At 50.0% G+C, this 15,118-nt stretch overlaps 1 protein-coding gene across 1 annotated transcript; it reads left to right on the top strand.

Annotated features, from left to right (window-relative positions):
* The first annotated feature begins 13,270 nt into the window (after positions 1-13,270).
* Positions 13,271-13,870, top strand: LOC143158849 (uncharacterized). The gene is given in 3 exon segments (XM_076335303.1): positions 13,271-13,331; positions 13,334-13,430; positions 13,432-13,870. Coding segments are annotated over 3 exon segments (597 nt in total).
* Positions 13,871-15,118: the final 1,248 nt, after the last annotated feature.

Consider the following 15,118-nt stretch of genomic DNA (forward strand, 5'->3'; position numbering starts at 1 on the left):
TGCATAATGTCATCATTGTGGCTGTGTCTTAAGAATTCACGTTGCGCTTATTTTTTCTTAGATTCTTGGGGGAGGTTGTATAGACATAGTAGATAATCGCTGCGTTGCCCTTTTCCCTTCGTCAGGTCACCCTTATCCCAGCACTGGAATTTCTCCAAGAAGACTGGATCTTCCCCCGTCTCCCATATTTATGTACCCCTGCCCAGGGCGGGGGGTTCTCAACTGTGAAAATTCAGCCACCAAAACCTTTGTCCCCAGCCAGAGGTGGCCAACGTGTCTCGCACCGCTCGTCCCAATGACCACGCAGGCTGAAGGCTGAGTTTTCTTTGCTTGGGGTGAGGACCATGCACCTCCCAGCTTTGATGTCCTCCTTGCATCCAAGCCTAAGCACTGAGCCCTCTTCATTTCTGTTGCCACCCGGGGAGCTGCGAACCCCTCCAAACCCCACAGGCACCAGGGGCTGGGGCTCACAGGTTTCATCTTCCACCCAAACCAGCAGGTCAAACCAATCTGCACCACAAACAAGAGACCCAGGATGTAGGAGAGGGGTATTTAAAATGGAAACTGGGGTCTGGGATTGGCCCCAAACAGTTCAGGAAAATGTTATAATTAACTGTGAGATGCCGCTGCAAATATTGCTGGCTGGAGCAAGAGATTCGAGCATCCTTTCTCTGGTCTTATCCTGCAATCCAAGAGTTTATTTACTGTACATTGCAAAATAGAGCCCTTCCTCCCTCCCCATTTTGTGTTGAACAAACAATGCTATGTCTCTCCTGCCGCTGCAGTATTAGGAAAAACTGGGTCATGCATATAATTCTGCAGAGGGAAACAAAAGGCCATTCTGCCCCTGTTGGATCTCATATTTATGGATGCTGTGGCACATTATGGTAATTCTCACTTGAATCCAGCATATAATTAATAGCTAATAATTTGGTGGTGGCATTTTTACATGCAGATTTGGGGGAGAGATTCATGACGCAGTGGACAAGACAGTAAAATATGACTTACACATAAAACTGCTTGCAGACTTTCCAAGGCACCAGATTCCTCTCTCTGCTTTGCCTTCTGGCTTTTCACACACTCTCTTGTTTTGGAGGGTGTTGTTGATAACTAATTCTTTCCTATGTTTGTATTCTGTCCCATTTTTAAAAAATTACAGCATGTCTGCATGCAAAACTGAATTTATTAGAAGTATAATGTCGACATCTGTTCTGTAGTCACAGAGGGACAATTTCAGGAAGGTGGTAAATTGTGGGGAGACACGGGAATATGCTCGCATGTACTTGCTTGTAGGTTGTACATGTCCATTTTATAGATGCTCATGTACAAAGTGGAGAAACTCAACTTTCGCTTGGTGCACAGGTTGAAATCACCAGGAGTGAAAACTGGTGTAAATCTATCGATTTCTGGCACATTTTAATGTTTCTTTGTGCTCCTCTGTGCATTTAGCCAAGTATTGTCTCTTACATATGCACTCAGTGACTCGTTGCAGTAAGACCAATCTCAGGCCAAAAAGATGAAAATAAAAGCAAAAAAAAAACCCTAGAAAAATGTTTCCACGGCGGTGACTGAGAACGGAAGCGTTCCTGCTTTGCTGAGGTCAGGATGTGCCACAACCACTCCCCTCCGAGCAAGGCTGAAGCAAAGAAGGTGATGAAGCAAAAATCGCTGCTATTATCACCCTGGGATTATCAGGCATAATCCTGCGGGGTGAGATGAGGTCTTAGGGAATAAACACTGTCTTCCAGGCGTGTGCATTCCTGCATGCTGCTGCGTTTCTCTGGTAAATCTGGGGTAACATATGGTCTAGGAAAGCAACGCTACAGACCCCCCTCTAACCTCCCCAGGCGCACACACAACTCCACATCATTACACATCACCTAAACACTAAATATCTGCTGCACCTTTTTGTTTGTGTGTTTGGTTTTCAAATAACAGCCAGCTAAGGTTGTGGGTCTGCACTTCCCCGTTACCCTCCTGGTACTGCAGTGCCTATATACACCTTACCAAAGAAAGCCCTACGTGTATTATTTCTCCTCACTGACACTCCAAATAAATTGTGTGACTCAAGGCGCTGGTAGGACTTGTGGAGTAATTAAAAGCACCAGCATCGGAGCTGATATTGTCCTACAGCATGCCATTCAGAGGGATTTTAAGCACCCCAAGCCCTGGCACACACATCCCTGTGGCCTCAGGTGCAGGGCAGGTTTGCTCCTCCTGACCTGGAAAGCAAAACAGCGGGACAGCACTGGGAGTGATGGCTACAGCCTTCCTTCTCCTGGAGGACCACGGCAAACACATGCAGCATCCCTGCCACCCCTCATTACGCACAGGACTGGGGGATGCGGTCCCTCGGCGGTGCAGGTGGGCATCACCGGGGAGAGCAGGAGGTGCATGGGGCTGCGGCAAGGAGCTGCAGGAATGGCCAGCCCCCGCACACCCTGCCCCGGAGGGGAGAGGAATATTTGGGTCTGCTGCTGCTGATTAAAAATACCTTATAAGAGGGTCATGCTGGCACTGAAATAAGCATTTTGCCACTCTAACTCATGGGCTTTTTGGGCTCAGGCAAATGACTTGACATGCCCTGTTCCCAGCCGGCTCTGCCCAGTTCCTTCCTTGCTGGTTTTTGCTCCTACTGTAGCTGCTCTGCTCTAGATGCAAAGAAAGAAAAATGCGAGTAGAAAAGAGGGAGGGTGAGGCATACACACATTTCATTTTTATGGGCCTTTCACTGTATTTCATCTGTCTTTCATTTAATACACCAGTGACATTTGCATATTCTCCGAAATGCCACCTAGGAAAGAAAACACTTTAAGGAATGGCTTGACATAGAGAGTGAGGCGTCCTTCAACGGGGCTGACTGGGAATGTGCAAGGCAGCCTGCAGGCACAGGCATCCCTCTGTGCTGAGCTGTCCCCAGGAACCTCTGGGCTGCGGTGGCGAGATGCACCGGCTCCGTGCTGCAGATCAAAGCGGCTCCTGCTCTTCGGTTTTGTCTTATGTGATCCGGCTGCCACTCGCAAGCAAAGCTGACGTCTGGAAAGTAGGAAACATTTTTGCACGGAGGTGGTCCCCCACCCCCTCCAGCTCTGCTTGCGCTGTGTGCTGTTCCTCCAACGCTTTAATGACTTGCCATTTCTAGGAAACTGCAGGCAGACATAGAGGAGACCATAGTAATAATAATACTGCTGAAGGCGGTTAGTGCTGGGATGCAGATAGCTCCTGGTTCTGGGAACCTCCCTGGGCCAGGCACACCAAGGCGACGGGAACCTGGACAGGCTGGTGAATGAATTTACCCTTCAGACATAGGGGATTTGGGACTAATATCACACATCCTTCACCGAGGAGCTGCTGTTTATAGCCTTAAACTGGGTGATTGATGGTCTCTGTTGGGAAGAAAATCTCTCTGCCATTGTAGCTGTCAAGTTTGGTACAGACAGACAGGACAACACTTCTTATCCCCTATATTGTATATGGCTTTAGAGCTGCTATGGCAGTTTGGGTGTGAAGCTCAGCCCGTAGAGGCAGCCAGCTCAAAAGCGTACGCAGCACCTTGTACCCTAACCCTGGCTGGAGGCCTTACCCACCACTTGTGTGTGCCCTTCCCAGGGGGAAGGGGTGGGATGCTCCAGAAGTACACGTTTGGCCTGAGCACAGCCCTGGGGCTCTCTGGCTCCAGGCTCAAGTCCAGCACTGGAGCTGACCTGTTTCATGCTCTTGGGCAAATCCCTGCCACGGGGATAATCATGCCCGATGCCAGTCTCCGAGGGGAGTGTGGAGGCTTCATTAGCTGATGTTTAGGAAAGGCTTTGAGCAGGAAAAGTGTATTCAGCGTTAAAAATGAATGAGCATCAGCAATGCCAAAAATGTGTGTGATAGAGAGAGGAAGAAAGACAGTATTGGAGGACAAAATGCTCAGGGAGCAAAGAGCTGGCCCAGACAGAGCAAAAGCTTTGCTAGCGCCCAGGCAGAGGGCATGGCTGCAGCACTGGCCCTGGCACAGTGTCCTTTGGGAACCAGTGGCCCAACTGGCTTGTTCCACGTTGCCCTGGCACACAGACCAGTAGAAATCTCTCATAATCCTCCTGGGAACTGGCAAGCAGGAGATCTGCCAGTAGTACTGTCTTTCCTCATCCCAGTCCTGGGACTTGTTGGGCTGAAGACACCTCCCTTCTCCTGAGGAATGAGTGGTCCAGCAAACATCTCATGCTTCCCTCCACACCACTGCCCCGTCTTACACCTCCAGGCTTTCCCTCCTGCAGGGTTCCTGTCCAGAGGCTGAGCCTCTGCCGTGCACAGGAGGACACTGTCAGATGAAAACCATGGCTCAGGTTCACAATGAGCTAATGGAGATGGTAGAGGAGAAGGTCGTGTGACTTTTGTGTTACCACCATCATAGATCTGAGCTTGGTCTTGGGTCTGTAACAGCCCCAAGGGACTGAGTGAGTGTGAAGGAGGCCTTTCTCAGGTTATCTGGGCCATTGGTCCTTCAGCTGTTCCTCGAGGACACACCCACACTCCATGGCACTGGATTTCCCTCAGGAAGAGATGACCAGCAGCTTGTCAACTGTTTCGTGATGACTGTGTCCTTCTGCCTAGGAACTTCTGATGGGAACTAGCAGAGTATGAGATATGCCTTATCACCCCTGGCTGCTCCCCACCCGTTGCACCTCGAACACTGCTCATCAGTAGCTTCTCCTGACATTTGATTCTGTTTCACACTCACAAGCTTTACAGTCTCTCCCACAGTGTCTCCCCTTCTCTCTCCCCTGTCCTCCAGGCCATCCCATGGCAGCTTCTCTGACCGCATCCCCCATCTTGCTGGTTTGCCACTTTGGTCAGTCACTACTCATCATTCACCATTGCTGAGATTTTCTTTATTTCTTTGGGGTCTGCCTGGTTTTCACCTGCAGCCAACCTGACTTGGTGTTGTGGGAGCTTAGTTTCAGCTGCATCCATCAGTTGCTCTTTCTACATTGTCATCAGAAGGAAAAGATCCCAAAGATTCCCATGTTGGTGGATGGTCACAGCAGGTTCTACCTGGGCACGGAGAGCATGGGAGCATGTATGTCCTTCTCCTGTCCACAGCATTGTTTTTACCTGCACACAAGCTCTGCAGTGTGTTCCTCTCTGGCTAGAATCAGTATCATCACTATACCTGATGCTTCATCATCATTTCTTTAAAAACCACCACTCTGAAGTGGGTGCATGCAGCCTGAGGGACACTGGTACTGCCCAGAGATAGGGGAGCCTCAAACCACGCTAAACCTCCACTCATTTTGAGTTTTCCATACCAGTACTCCTCATGACTTGAGCCATGCAAGTCAGCACGCTTGGGCTGGAGCAGCTTTTAAAGTGCAGAGGAGACCTCAACTCACTGATGGGACAGGCTGTACAGCTACCTAATGGCCACATGCAGGCACAAGCAAGAGGATGGGTGCAGAGCTGGTGGGAAGGGGGAATGGGTCATGTCTGCCCCTCCCAGTGGCAGCCCAGTGAAGGCATACGCCAGCTGTGCAACTGTGTCCACAATCCAGCTCACCAAAACGAAGTTAGCCAGTGAACCCTATGGAAATCAGCAGGCGTTGGGCATCTGAATGTCTGGGGAAATCACCGCGGCCATGTAGGATGTCTTGGCAAAGTAGGATCTTCCCTGGTGGTGGTTAATAATGAAACAGCTAGGCTGTCCTTTCAGTCTGGGAGCAAAGATGGGGATTGCTGAGGCCACACTGAGGAATGACAGTCATACAACACCACTGGCTACCTTGAAATGGGAATACAAGCCTCCACCTATCAGGTTCATCAAGCAGATCTGCTTTTACAGGGTCTGTAACAAAATTACCGAGCATTCAGCAGGTCCTGTACAAGGAACAGCCCCGTGAAGCCTGCCTCATTCCTCCTCCCACTTCTCCTAAGACCAAATGTCATCCTTGGTCCAAACCAGGAGGATGCACCTTCCTTGACTACCAGAGCAGGTGAGCATGGAGATCTCACCACGGGGAGCCACAGCTCTCTGGGCTTTCCTTGCGTTTGTGGTGATGTTAGCTCAGGCTTTGCCATGAAGAGCTGTGTGTGAAAAGACGTTGAAAGGAGAATGTTTCCTACAGCTGAGAGCCTGAACGCAGCCATGACTGAGGAGGCAAACCTGCTGGCTCACATGGTTTCCCTGCTGCTCTTTAGGCTCCATCTCACACTGCAGGGAACCTGCTAGTAACCCTGTCCAGAGCACTCCTCCATGGTGTTCCTCCTGTCCCTCCCAGGCAGCTCAGCTCTTGGCCAGCGGGGACACAGAGGGTCTCTCTGCAACTCCGGCAGATTTCCCAAAGGCTCAGATGGGAAAGGACCTTATAACCCTTCTCTTCCCTTCTCTAGCAAAAACCGTCTTTGATCTCTTGTGTATTACCACTCTGTGTCCCTTGTGATGTGGTTCTGTGAGAGGGAAGGAAATGTCCTTTGGTCCCAGGTGAAGGTATGGCTCTCATGCACACATGCTAAAAGTACACTGTGCCTTGTGCTCCCAGGGAAATGAGGACACTTCCTACTCTCTCCCTGAGGAGCACAGCTGAACTGCTTGCAGTGAAAGTACTGCCAAGCTTCCCAGATGAACTGCATGTCACTTCCCACGTCTCTGGAGTAGCAGCTCTGACATCAAGTTAACAAGTGCTGCCAGCACGCCAGGAGCATTCGCCCTTTTGGACGTTTTTCCAAACTGAATCCTAGCTCTGAGCCCCTTTGAACTGGTGACCCACCATTACTGTAGGGCAGTGAGGCGGAGCAAACGATATGAGACCCAGGACAATTATAGTAGGGACCAGGAGAACCTTCGGAGCAAGTCCTTGGACCCATGTTTCACATCGCAGTGGGTGCCCACAGCAGCGGGATCTGCAGAAGATTGGTACTATAGGATCCAGGTAGGATTGAGCACAAGGTGCAGCAGGACAACAAGGTTGCGCTGTAATCAGAATTTTTGCTCAAAAGCAGCTTTCCCACTAACAGCACTGGGTGCAGCCTTACACAGCCATAGCTTTCCCAGCCAGCCCACTCCTTATCAAAGGGGAGGGGAAGGGAGGGAAAAGGAATGAAAACCGTTTGATATTTCTCATATAAGGGACAGAGATTCAGAGGATGGACATTGGCCGTGGAGCTTCAAAGACATGTCTTCAAGTTTCTTCTTTATGATAAACATCATGTATGACACTTGGCAAATCATAAACTTACATTCTGTTGGAACATCTAGTTTGATTTCTTGTTTGACACTGAATTATAACATGTAACCAGCTCCTCCTGTTGAGTTCAACAGCTTGTGTTTGACTAAAGCACAGGTTTCCCATCTGTTCTTCAGCCTCAGTCCTTTTTGCTGCAACATCGCACAGCGAGCTGGTACAGATGATCCCCCTAAATCCCTCAAATCCTTTTCTAGATACATTGAGTCCCCATCCTATAAGCACTGTCTGTGTTCCTCGTTCCCCAGTATATCCCACTGCATGGACTGATATTCATCCTACGCTGTTGGAAGAGATACAGGCCACAGTACAATTCTGTCACTGCAGTTACTGATTATCCCACCAATCTTTCTGCAACCCCCAGCTTTTACCAGCAATATTTATTTTTGCCCTCAAACTAGTGGCAGAGTTGGACAGTACTGGAATTAGCAGCTCTCCCTCCAGTTTCCAGTTAAGGAAACCGAATATTTTATTTTGCCTGGAGCTATCTGCACCATTTCAGGCTAACTAGGTGTTGCACAGGTCATTCCTTTTGGTATGCCTGGATTATCCCACACCCCGTGAGGCTCTGACAGGTGGGCTACTGCCCTATAGCAGGCCCTCCATGGGAAGACCTCAAGAACAGCCTGTCTTTTCTTTAACAGAAGAAGGGAAGGAAGCTGCTGGGAGCAATGCAATAGAAGGATATGGAAAGTCTTGGGCTTTGGCTTAGTGTAAGACCTCATTGCCCTCCCCTACAACCTTGCTTCTTGCTCTTCTGGAAAATGGGCACAGTGTTCCCTAAAACCGGCACAGTGGTACCTCCATGTCTCAGCAACCAGAGGCACACAGAGGGGAGGTAAGAGGGCTGACAATACCAGAGCAGACCAGGAAGCCCAATTTCCTTGATATTACGCTGGGATTTGCAGAGTTATTTTCATGTGGAATTGGAGGCAAACCTCAAACAACATTAATGGAACCAAAATGGTACACAGTTTTGTTTTGGAAACACAGCAATTTTTGAAGACGAATCTGGCATCCAAGATACCTGGCAGCGTTTGGATAAAAGTAACCCAATTCCCGGTGATTTCAGGGCTGCTCAGGGGAGGGGGAGCTGCCAGGACAGACCATGGCAGATGCCTCCATTCAATACAATAGGTACGTGAAGACTTGTTACTGATTGCTGAGTTTTGTTATTTTATTATAGAGAGCCTCTGAATTTGACGTCAGATTTTGAAGAAGGTCAATGATGGAGGTCATTGAGAGGGGAAGGAGGGCTAGTAGGAATGGGAATAACCAATTTCAAACCCTTCAGGGGGACTTAGCCAGGCCCACCTCAAATTATCATGAGGCTGGCAGAGCACATAGGTGCAGACAAGGCTGGGAATAAGACTTGAATGGATGAACAAGCATTTCTTTCCGATGTGGCTTTTCCCTTTCATTCCCGCGCTCACAGGCAGCCAGCCCACACTGCCACGCAGCCAGAAATCCCCCACCCACATCACTCCCCCTCGTTGCTGAGGGTCCCTCCGAGACGTGTCTTGTTCCGACCATCCAACACATGTGCAGGAGTTGCCGTGAGCACAGACCTGAAATCTGGCTCTGTGCTGCACGCCGCCACCCCTGCCTCCGCTCCTCCACCCCGCCGGCCCCTGTTGTGCACAAGCTCAGGGTATCCTGATGCTAATTTGAGGCTGGGCGCTACCACCAGGAGTAAATGTCGCTGGTTAAATAGGGACAGGGGTTTTACTGCTGAGAGAAGCAGCTCCAAAGGCTCTGTGCTTCTGCATATCAGAACTTGCATAGCTACGCCGGTACTGCTCAGCGATGAAGGAGCTGCTGTATTCCCCGCTGCCATATACCAGCAGGCTGATGTGAAGATGATGCTCAGGGAGGGAGATGTTTTACGGAAAGTGGAGGCTCAGCTGAGCTTTTGATTACAGATTTCAGTCCTTGAGTGATAACACAGTCAGGGTCCTGAGACAAATTGCCATGTCAAGGTTTTTAAACACGGGCTATTATCCTTTAGGGCTGCTTTGAAACACATCTTGGGAGCTAATAAAGATCATAATTCTAAACTGGTGGAACCCATTGCACAGCAAGGTAAAGCAGGCATTAATACATTAAAGCTTAGTCATCAAACATACCTTTCATTCAAAAATGCCTGAGAAGCTTTGCCATTTACAAGTCAGCCCAGCCTAGGATACTTTTGGGATGCCTTTGTATGCCACCCCAGGCCCCAACACTGAGAGCAAGACTCCTTCTTGTTGCCAAGAGTCATGAAGGCATCCTTAGGCAATAGATCCTCCAAAGATTTTAGGCCCCCCCACCCAGGCTGGCCCTTTACATGGCATCAAGCATCTTCCTTGTGCAACCTTCACCCTGTCCCATCCTGCCCAAGCTGGATGAGTAATGATAAAACCCAGCAAGGAGGCCAGTTCCTGTTTGCTTTTATTTTCAATTAACAAGACTGAGCCCGGGGAGAAGGGCCCCAGTGCAGGTTTTGGCCATGGTGTCAGTTTGGAGCTTGCAAAGGCAAAGGCAGGCCAGCGGTTTGCAGCTCAGCTCAGTGGGAAGGAGACGGGGACCAGAGAAAGAGGAAAGGAGTGACTGGAGGACACGTGGAGAGACAGCCGAGGAGATGGACAGGGAGGGAGGAACTGCTGTTCTTTCCTAAGGCTGCTGTCCACTAAAGCACTGCCCTAGCGCTATACAGTGCTGTCCTGGTTTGAGTTATAGGGTTGCTGAGCCCTGCCTTATTCCTCCTACAGAGCCTGATCGAATGGTGCAAGGATGTCTCCTTCACTGTGCTCAGGGATAAAGAATTGAGGACTGCGGGGTGCCGACAGCCCCGGGCAGCCCCTGCAGCAGCAGGCTGCACGTGGTTTGGGTGGCCCTTTCAGAGCTATGGGGCTCCTCCAGAGGAGATATTGGGGCCTTTTGCAAATTGCTTGGTAAAAGCTAGAAATCTGAGCAGCCATTGAAGTCCCCTGGTGATTGCTGACATAGGTGACTTGCCCAAATGATGACTGCAGTTGGACCTCCTGGGATGTATCCTGCAATCTGGGCTCTTGCGACACATAAGCTCTGCCCAGTCCAGCTGTGGTGCCTGACACTGCTCTTGTGCCACCCCGCTGTGACCGTGCCTCCTGCAAAAGCAGAGCAGGTGGGACAGAAGGGAAGGCACCTGGTGCCTTTCTCGCTCTAGTTCACAGCTTCACATTTCCACCAAACTGGTCCGTGAAGGTGGGTTTGCACTAAGATGCCTGTACTGCAGTCTGGCTCAGCCAAGGTGTGGACACAGGTTCTGCATAGTCAGATCCATTTGGGAAGCTGTAGCTCTAGTGAGGACATGGGACTGAGTTGAAAAGCAGACCAAGGACTCTGTAGATGGATGCAGCTATTTTTTCAATGCATGTGAGCTGGAGCTCTTTACATTTCCCTTCCAAATCGTGCTACGCAGTGCCTGTGAGACATCCCCCAGAGAAGCTGACCCTGCTGAATGCCGGGCTGTGTTGGGCAGGTGGGAATAAGCAAAGCGTGGTTTGTTCTGTGTGCTGGGCATGCTGTGCCAGCTTCCCTGAAGGAATGGCTTTTGGCCGGGAAAGCACTGTCTGTCCAAATGAGCATGCTCTTGCCTTGATTCATCTGGAATTTGTCAATGGAGCCAAAACTCAGCATTGCTGCGAGAGAACATTTTGATTTCCATTTTGAAACATCATCCCTTTCAGTTTTGTCTTATAAAACTCTTCTTTGCCTTTTCTCTGACCTTGAGGTTGCCTGGTGTGATAAGGCCACATCCATACTATTATACTTTTACCCTTTAAAGGGGTGGGTGCATCCAATTTGCGGCTAGGGATGGACCCTGTGTTAGGTTAAGTCCTGAATCCTCCCTGGGAATTGCTTGGCCAGAGCTGGGGCCAAATTTGTGCCTAGGACTCTCCCACCAAGATGAGCATGCAGACAACTGAGCAGCAGTGCCTGGACATTGCACTCATACAGATGTGGCCTTTGTGTCCCTCTTTGGTACCAGGCACACTGCCACCAAGCAAGTATCTTCTCTGGCAGCTCAAGGGCAAGGATTTTCCTTTGTGGAAATTCAAGCGGGAAAGCTTCTCGCTTCACTTCTCCATGGATTTTATCTTCATAAATGCAAGCACTCAGACATCGGGAAAATAAATAGAAAAGTGGAAATAGTGGGAGGAAAGGCCACAAAATGAAAAAAAAAAAAATTGCAAAATACTGATGACAGTCTTGTAGTATCAGTTTAAGGTGAGGTCCCAGCTGTGGAAATGCTCTGCACAGGCAGAACAATGTGTGCCCCTTGGGGAGGGAAGGGCTCTGAAGGGGCTCGGCGTGGGAAGAGGGGGCTCTTTTCAGCCCAGATCTGATGACATGACCATGCTCGCCATTCAGAGGCAACCTCCTTCAAGTCAGTTCTACATGTTTCAACCCCCTGAGAAAAAAAATTCTGTGCCTCTTCAGTACATGACAGTGTAAAAATGGTGCCATCCACTACCTGAGCATCTTCAGAGACCTTTTTTAATCATACCCTGTGTCGTAAAGGAGAGGACACAAAACACTGTTAGAGGTGTAGTACCAGACTCCTGAAGGGCAAAGGAGTCCAGGAAGGCTGGACGTTCTTCAAGAAGGAAATCTTAAAGGCGCAGGAGCAGGCTGTTCCCATGTGCCAAAAGACGAGCCGGTGGGGAAGAAGACCTGCCTGGCTGAACAGAGAGCTTTGGCTGGAACTCGGGGAAAAAAAGGAGAGTTTATGATCTTTGGAAGAAGGGGCAGGCAACTCAGGAGGACTACAAGGTTGTTGTGAGGTTATGCAGGGAGAAAATCAGAAGGGCCAAAGCCCAACTAGAACTTAATCTGGCTACTGCCGCAAAAGACAATAAACAATGTTTCTATAAATAGATTAGCAACAAAAGGGAGGGCTAAGAAGAATCTCCATCCATTATTGGGTGCGGGGGGAAACAGTGACAAAGGCTGAGGAAAAGGCTGAGGTACTTAAAGCCTTCTTTGCCTCAGTCTTTAATAGTAAGAGCAGTTGTTGTCTGGGTACCCAGCCCCCTGAGCTGGAAGACAGGGACGGGGAGCAGAATGAAGCCCCCATAATCCAAGGGGAAATGGTTAGTGACCTGCTACACAACTTAGACACACACAAGTCTATGGGACCGGGTGGGATCCAGCCAAGGGTACTGACGGAGCTGGCGGAAGTGCTCACCAAGGCACTTTCAATCCTTTACCAGCAGTCCTGGCTAACCGGGGAGGTCCCAGTTGACTGGAGGTTACCAAATGTGACACCCATCTACAAGAAGGGCTGGAAGGAGGATCCGGGGGACTACAGGCCTGTCAGCCTGACCTCGGTGCCGGGGAAGATTATGGAGCGGTTCATCTTGAGTGCCATCATGCGGCACATTCAGGACAACCAGGTGATCGGGCCCAGTCAGCATGGGTTTATGAAAGGCAGGTCCTGCTTGACCAACCTGATCTCCTTCTATGACAAGGTGACCCGCCTGGTGGATGAGGGAAAGGCTGTGGATGTGGTCTACCTGGACTTCAGTAAGGCCTTTGACACCGTCTCCCACAGCATTCTCCTAGAGAAGCTGGCGGCTCACGGCTTAGACAGGTGGACTCTGCGCTGGGTCAAAAACTGGCTGGACGGTCAGGCCCAGAGCATTGTGGTGAATGGAGTTCAATCCAGTTGGTGGCCAGTCACGAGCGGTGTTCCCCAGGGCTCAGTTTTGGGGCCGGTCTTGTTCAATATCTTTATCAATGATCTGGAGGAGGGGGTCGAGTGCACCCTCAGTCAGTTTGCAGATGACACCAAGTTGGGCGGGAGTGTTGATCTGCTCAAGGGTGGGAAGGCTCTGCAGAGGGACCTGGACAGGCTGGATCGATGGGCCCAGGCCAACTGTACGAGATTCAACAAGGCCAAGTGCCAGCTCCTGCATTTCGGCCACAACAACCCCATGCAGCGCTACAGGCTTGGGGAAGAGTGGCTGGAAAGCTGCCCAGCAGAGAAGGACCTGGGGGTGTTGGTCGACAGCCGGCTGAACATGAGCCGGCAGTGTGCCCAGGCGGCCAAGAAGGCCAATGGCATCCTGGCCTGTATCAGAAATAGTGTGGCCAGCAGGAGCAGGGAAGTGATCGTGCCCCTGTACTCGGCCCTGGTGAGGCCGCCCCTCGAATACTGTGTTCAGTTTTGGGCCCCTCGCTACAAGGACGTTGAGGTGCTGGAGCGTGTCCAGAGAAGGGCAACGAGGCTGGTGAGGGGTCTGGAGAACAAGTCTTGTGAGGAGCGGCTGAGGGAACTGGGGCTGTTTAGCCTGGAGAAAAGGAGGCTGAGGGGAGACCTCATCGCTCTCTACAACTCCCTGAAAGGAGGTTGTAGCGAGGTGGGTGTCGGTCTCTTCTCCCAAGTAACTAGCGATAGGACGAGAGGAAATGGCCTCAAGTTGCGCCAGGGGAGGTTTAGATTGGACATGAGGAAAAATTTCTTCCCCGAAAGGGTTGTCAAGCATTGGACCAGGCTGCCCAGGGAAGTGGTTGAGACACCATCCCTTGATGATCTTAAAGGTCTTTTCCAACCTAAATGGTTCTATGATTCTGTGATTCTAATTTTAGAGAACAAGCCCATTTTTTTAGATATCAGGTAAAGCTGTAACCCCTTTTGCCCAGCCTGGATGTTACTGTGTAGGTAATGATCTGTTTACATGATTTAAATTCCCCAGGCTTTTGCCACCCATGACAAATCTTTCTGATATCTCCATAGCAATCTGCTGCAAAGGGCTCTAGCTGGAAAGGATGCACCTTTTCCCTGAATGTTCCAAGCCTGTGCTGTTCAGATTTCCATAAGAGTGCTTTTTAAGTTGGCTTGCATCCCCAACGTAAATGTATTATCTATAAAATGCAATTTTTGACTGGCACAGTCACAAGAGAGAAATGCCAGTAAAATTGAGTTGCCAGATAGGAAAAAAAGTCAAGCAGATTGGATCTCTAGAGGCTTCCAGCATCAGGCGTGGAAAAGAGATGATACAACACTCTGTTCTGAGTCGTATTTTCTGCAGTATGTTAGATGGCAGCTGCTGGCTTAACCTATGCAGTGCCTGACAGTGCACCACAGCTAACAGCTGTATCTCCACTGCAGGCAGAGATGTGATGCAGCATGTGTAGAAGTATGTGAGGTGGCTCAGACGCTGCAGGCAGGAGGGCAGGGCTGCAGTGCTGCCTGCACAGGCCCGCTGGGGCTGCAGGAGCTGTCGTACTGATGTACTCATCCAGCTAATGTCATCGGCGTTCAGCTAAAGACGTCGGAGCGCAGCTGAGATGGGCTATGATTGAACGACTGTGTGCTCATCATGGGCTGGACCTTCAGAGAGGACAGGATGGGAAGGATGTTTGTCAGAAAAGAACAAGGTCAGGGTGGGAAAGATGTCAGAAAGAACAAGGGTTAGACAAAACCCGTGGTTGTCTGCCGGTTTTGGGGCACCTCAAAATTCCCCAGGCAGAAAGCAAGAACCGCACAAGAGCACACAGCCAGGCTCCCACTCATCTTGAGCCTCAGCTGTCTCCACGATGCAATGGTTAACCGGGCAACACCATGGCTTGCAGAGCCATCTACTGACAGAGGGATGCAGGACAAGGAATTTTTTTTTCCCGTGATGTGTAGGTTTTTTCCAACTTTATTCATGCAATTGAGAGGTTTCTTGAAGTATAACCCATGGGCAGTATGGCCAGTATAGTCTGGCTCCTGCACACAACACAAGAATTGTTTTACTTTGCCAGTCTGGTATGTGCTCTTCTCAATAAGAAATGTTCAAATATTGCCCCATCTTTAGACATGGATCTGTGGTGCAAGACAAAGAAGGGAGAAATGAAAGTTATTGTGAAGTATCCTTGGAAAT

The sequence above is a fragment of the Aptenodytes patagonicus genome, chromosome 3 (assembly GCF_965638725.1).
Source record: "Aptenodytes patagonicus chromosome 3, bAptPat1.pri.cur, whole genome shotgun sequence".
Lineage (NCBI taxonomy): Eukaryota > Metazoa > Chordata > Aves > Sphenisciformes > Spheniscidae > Aptenodytes > Aptenodytes patagonicus.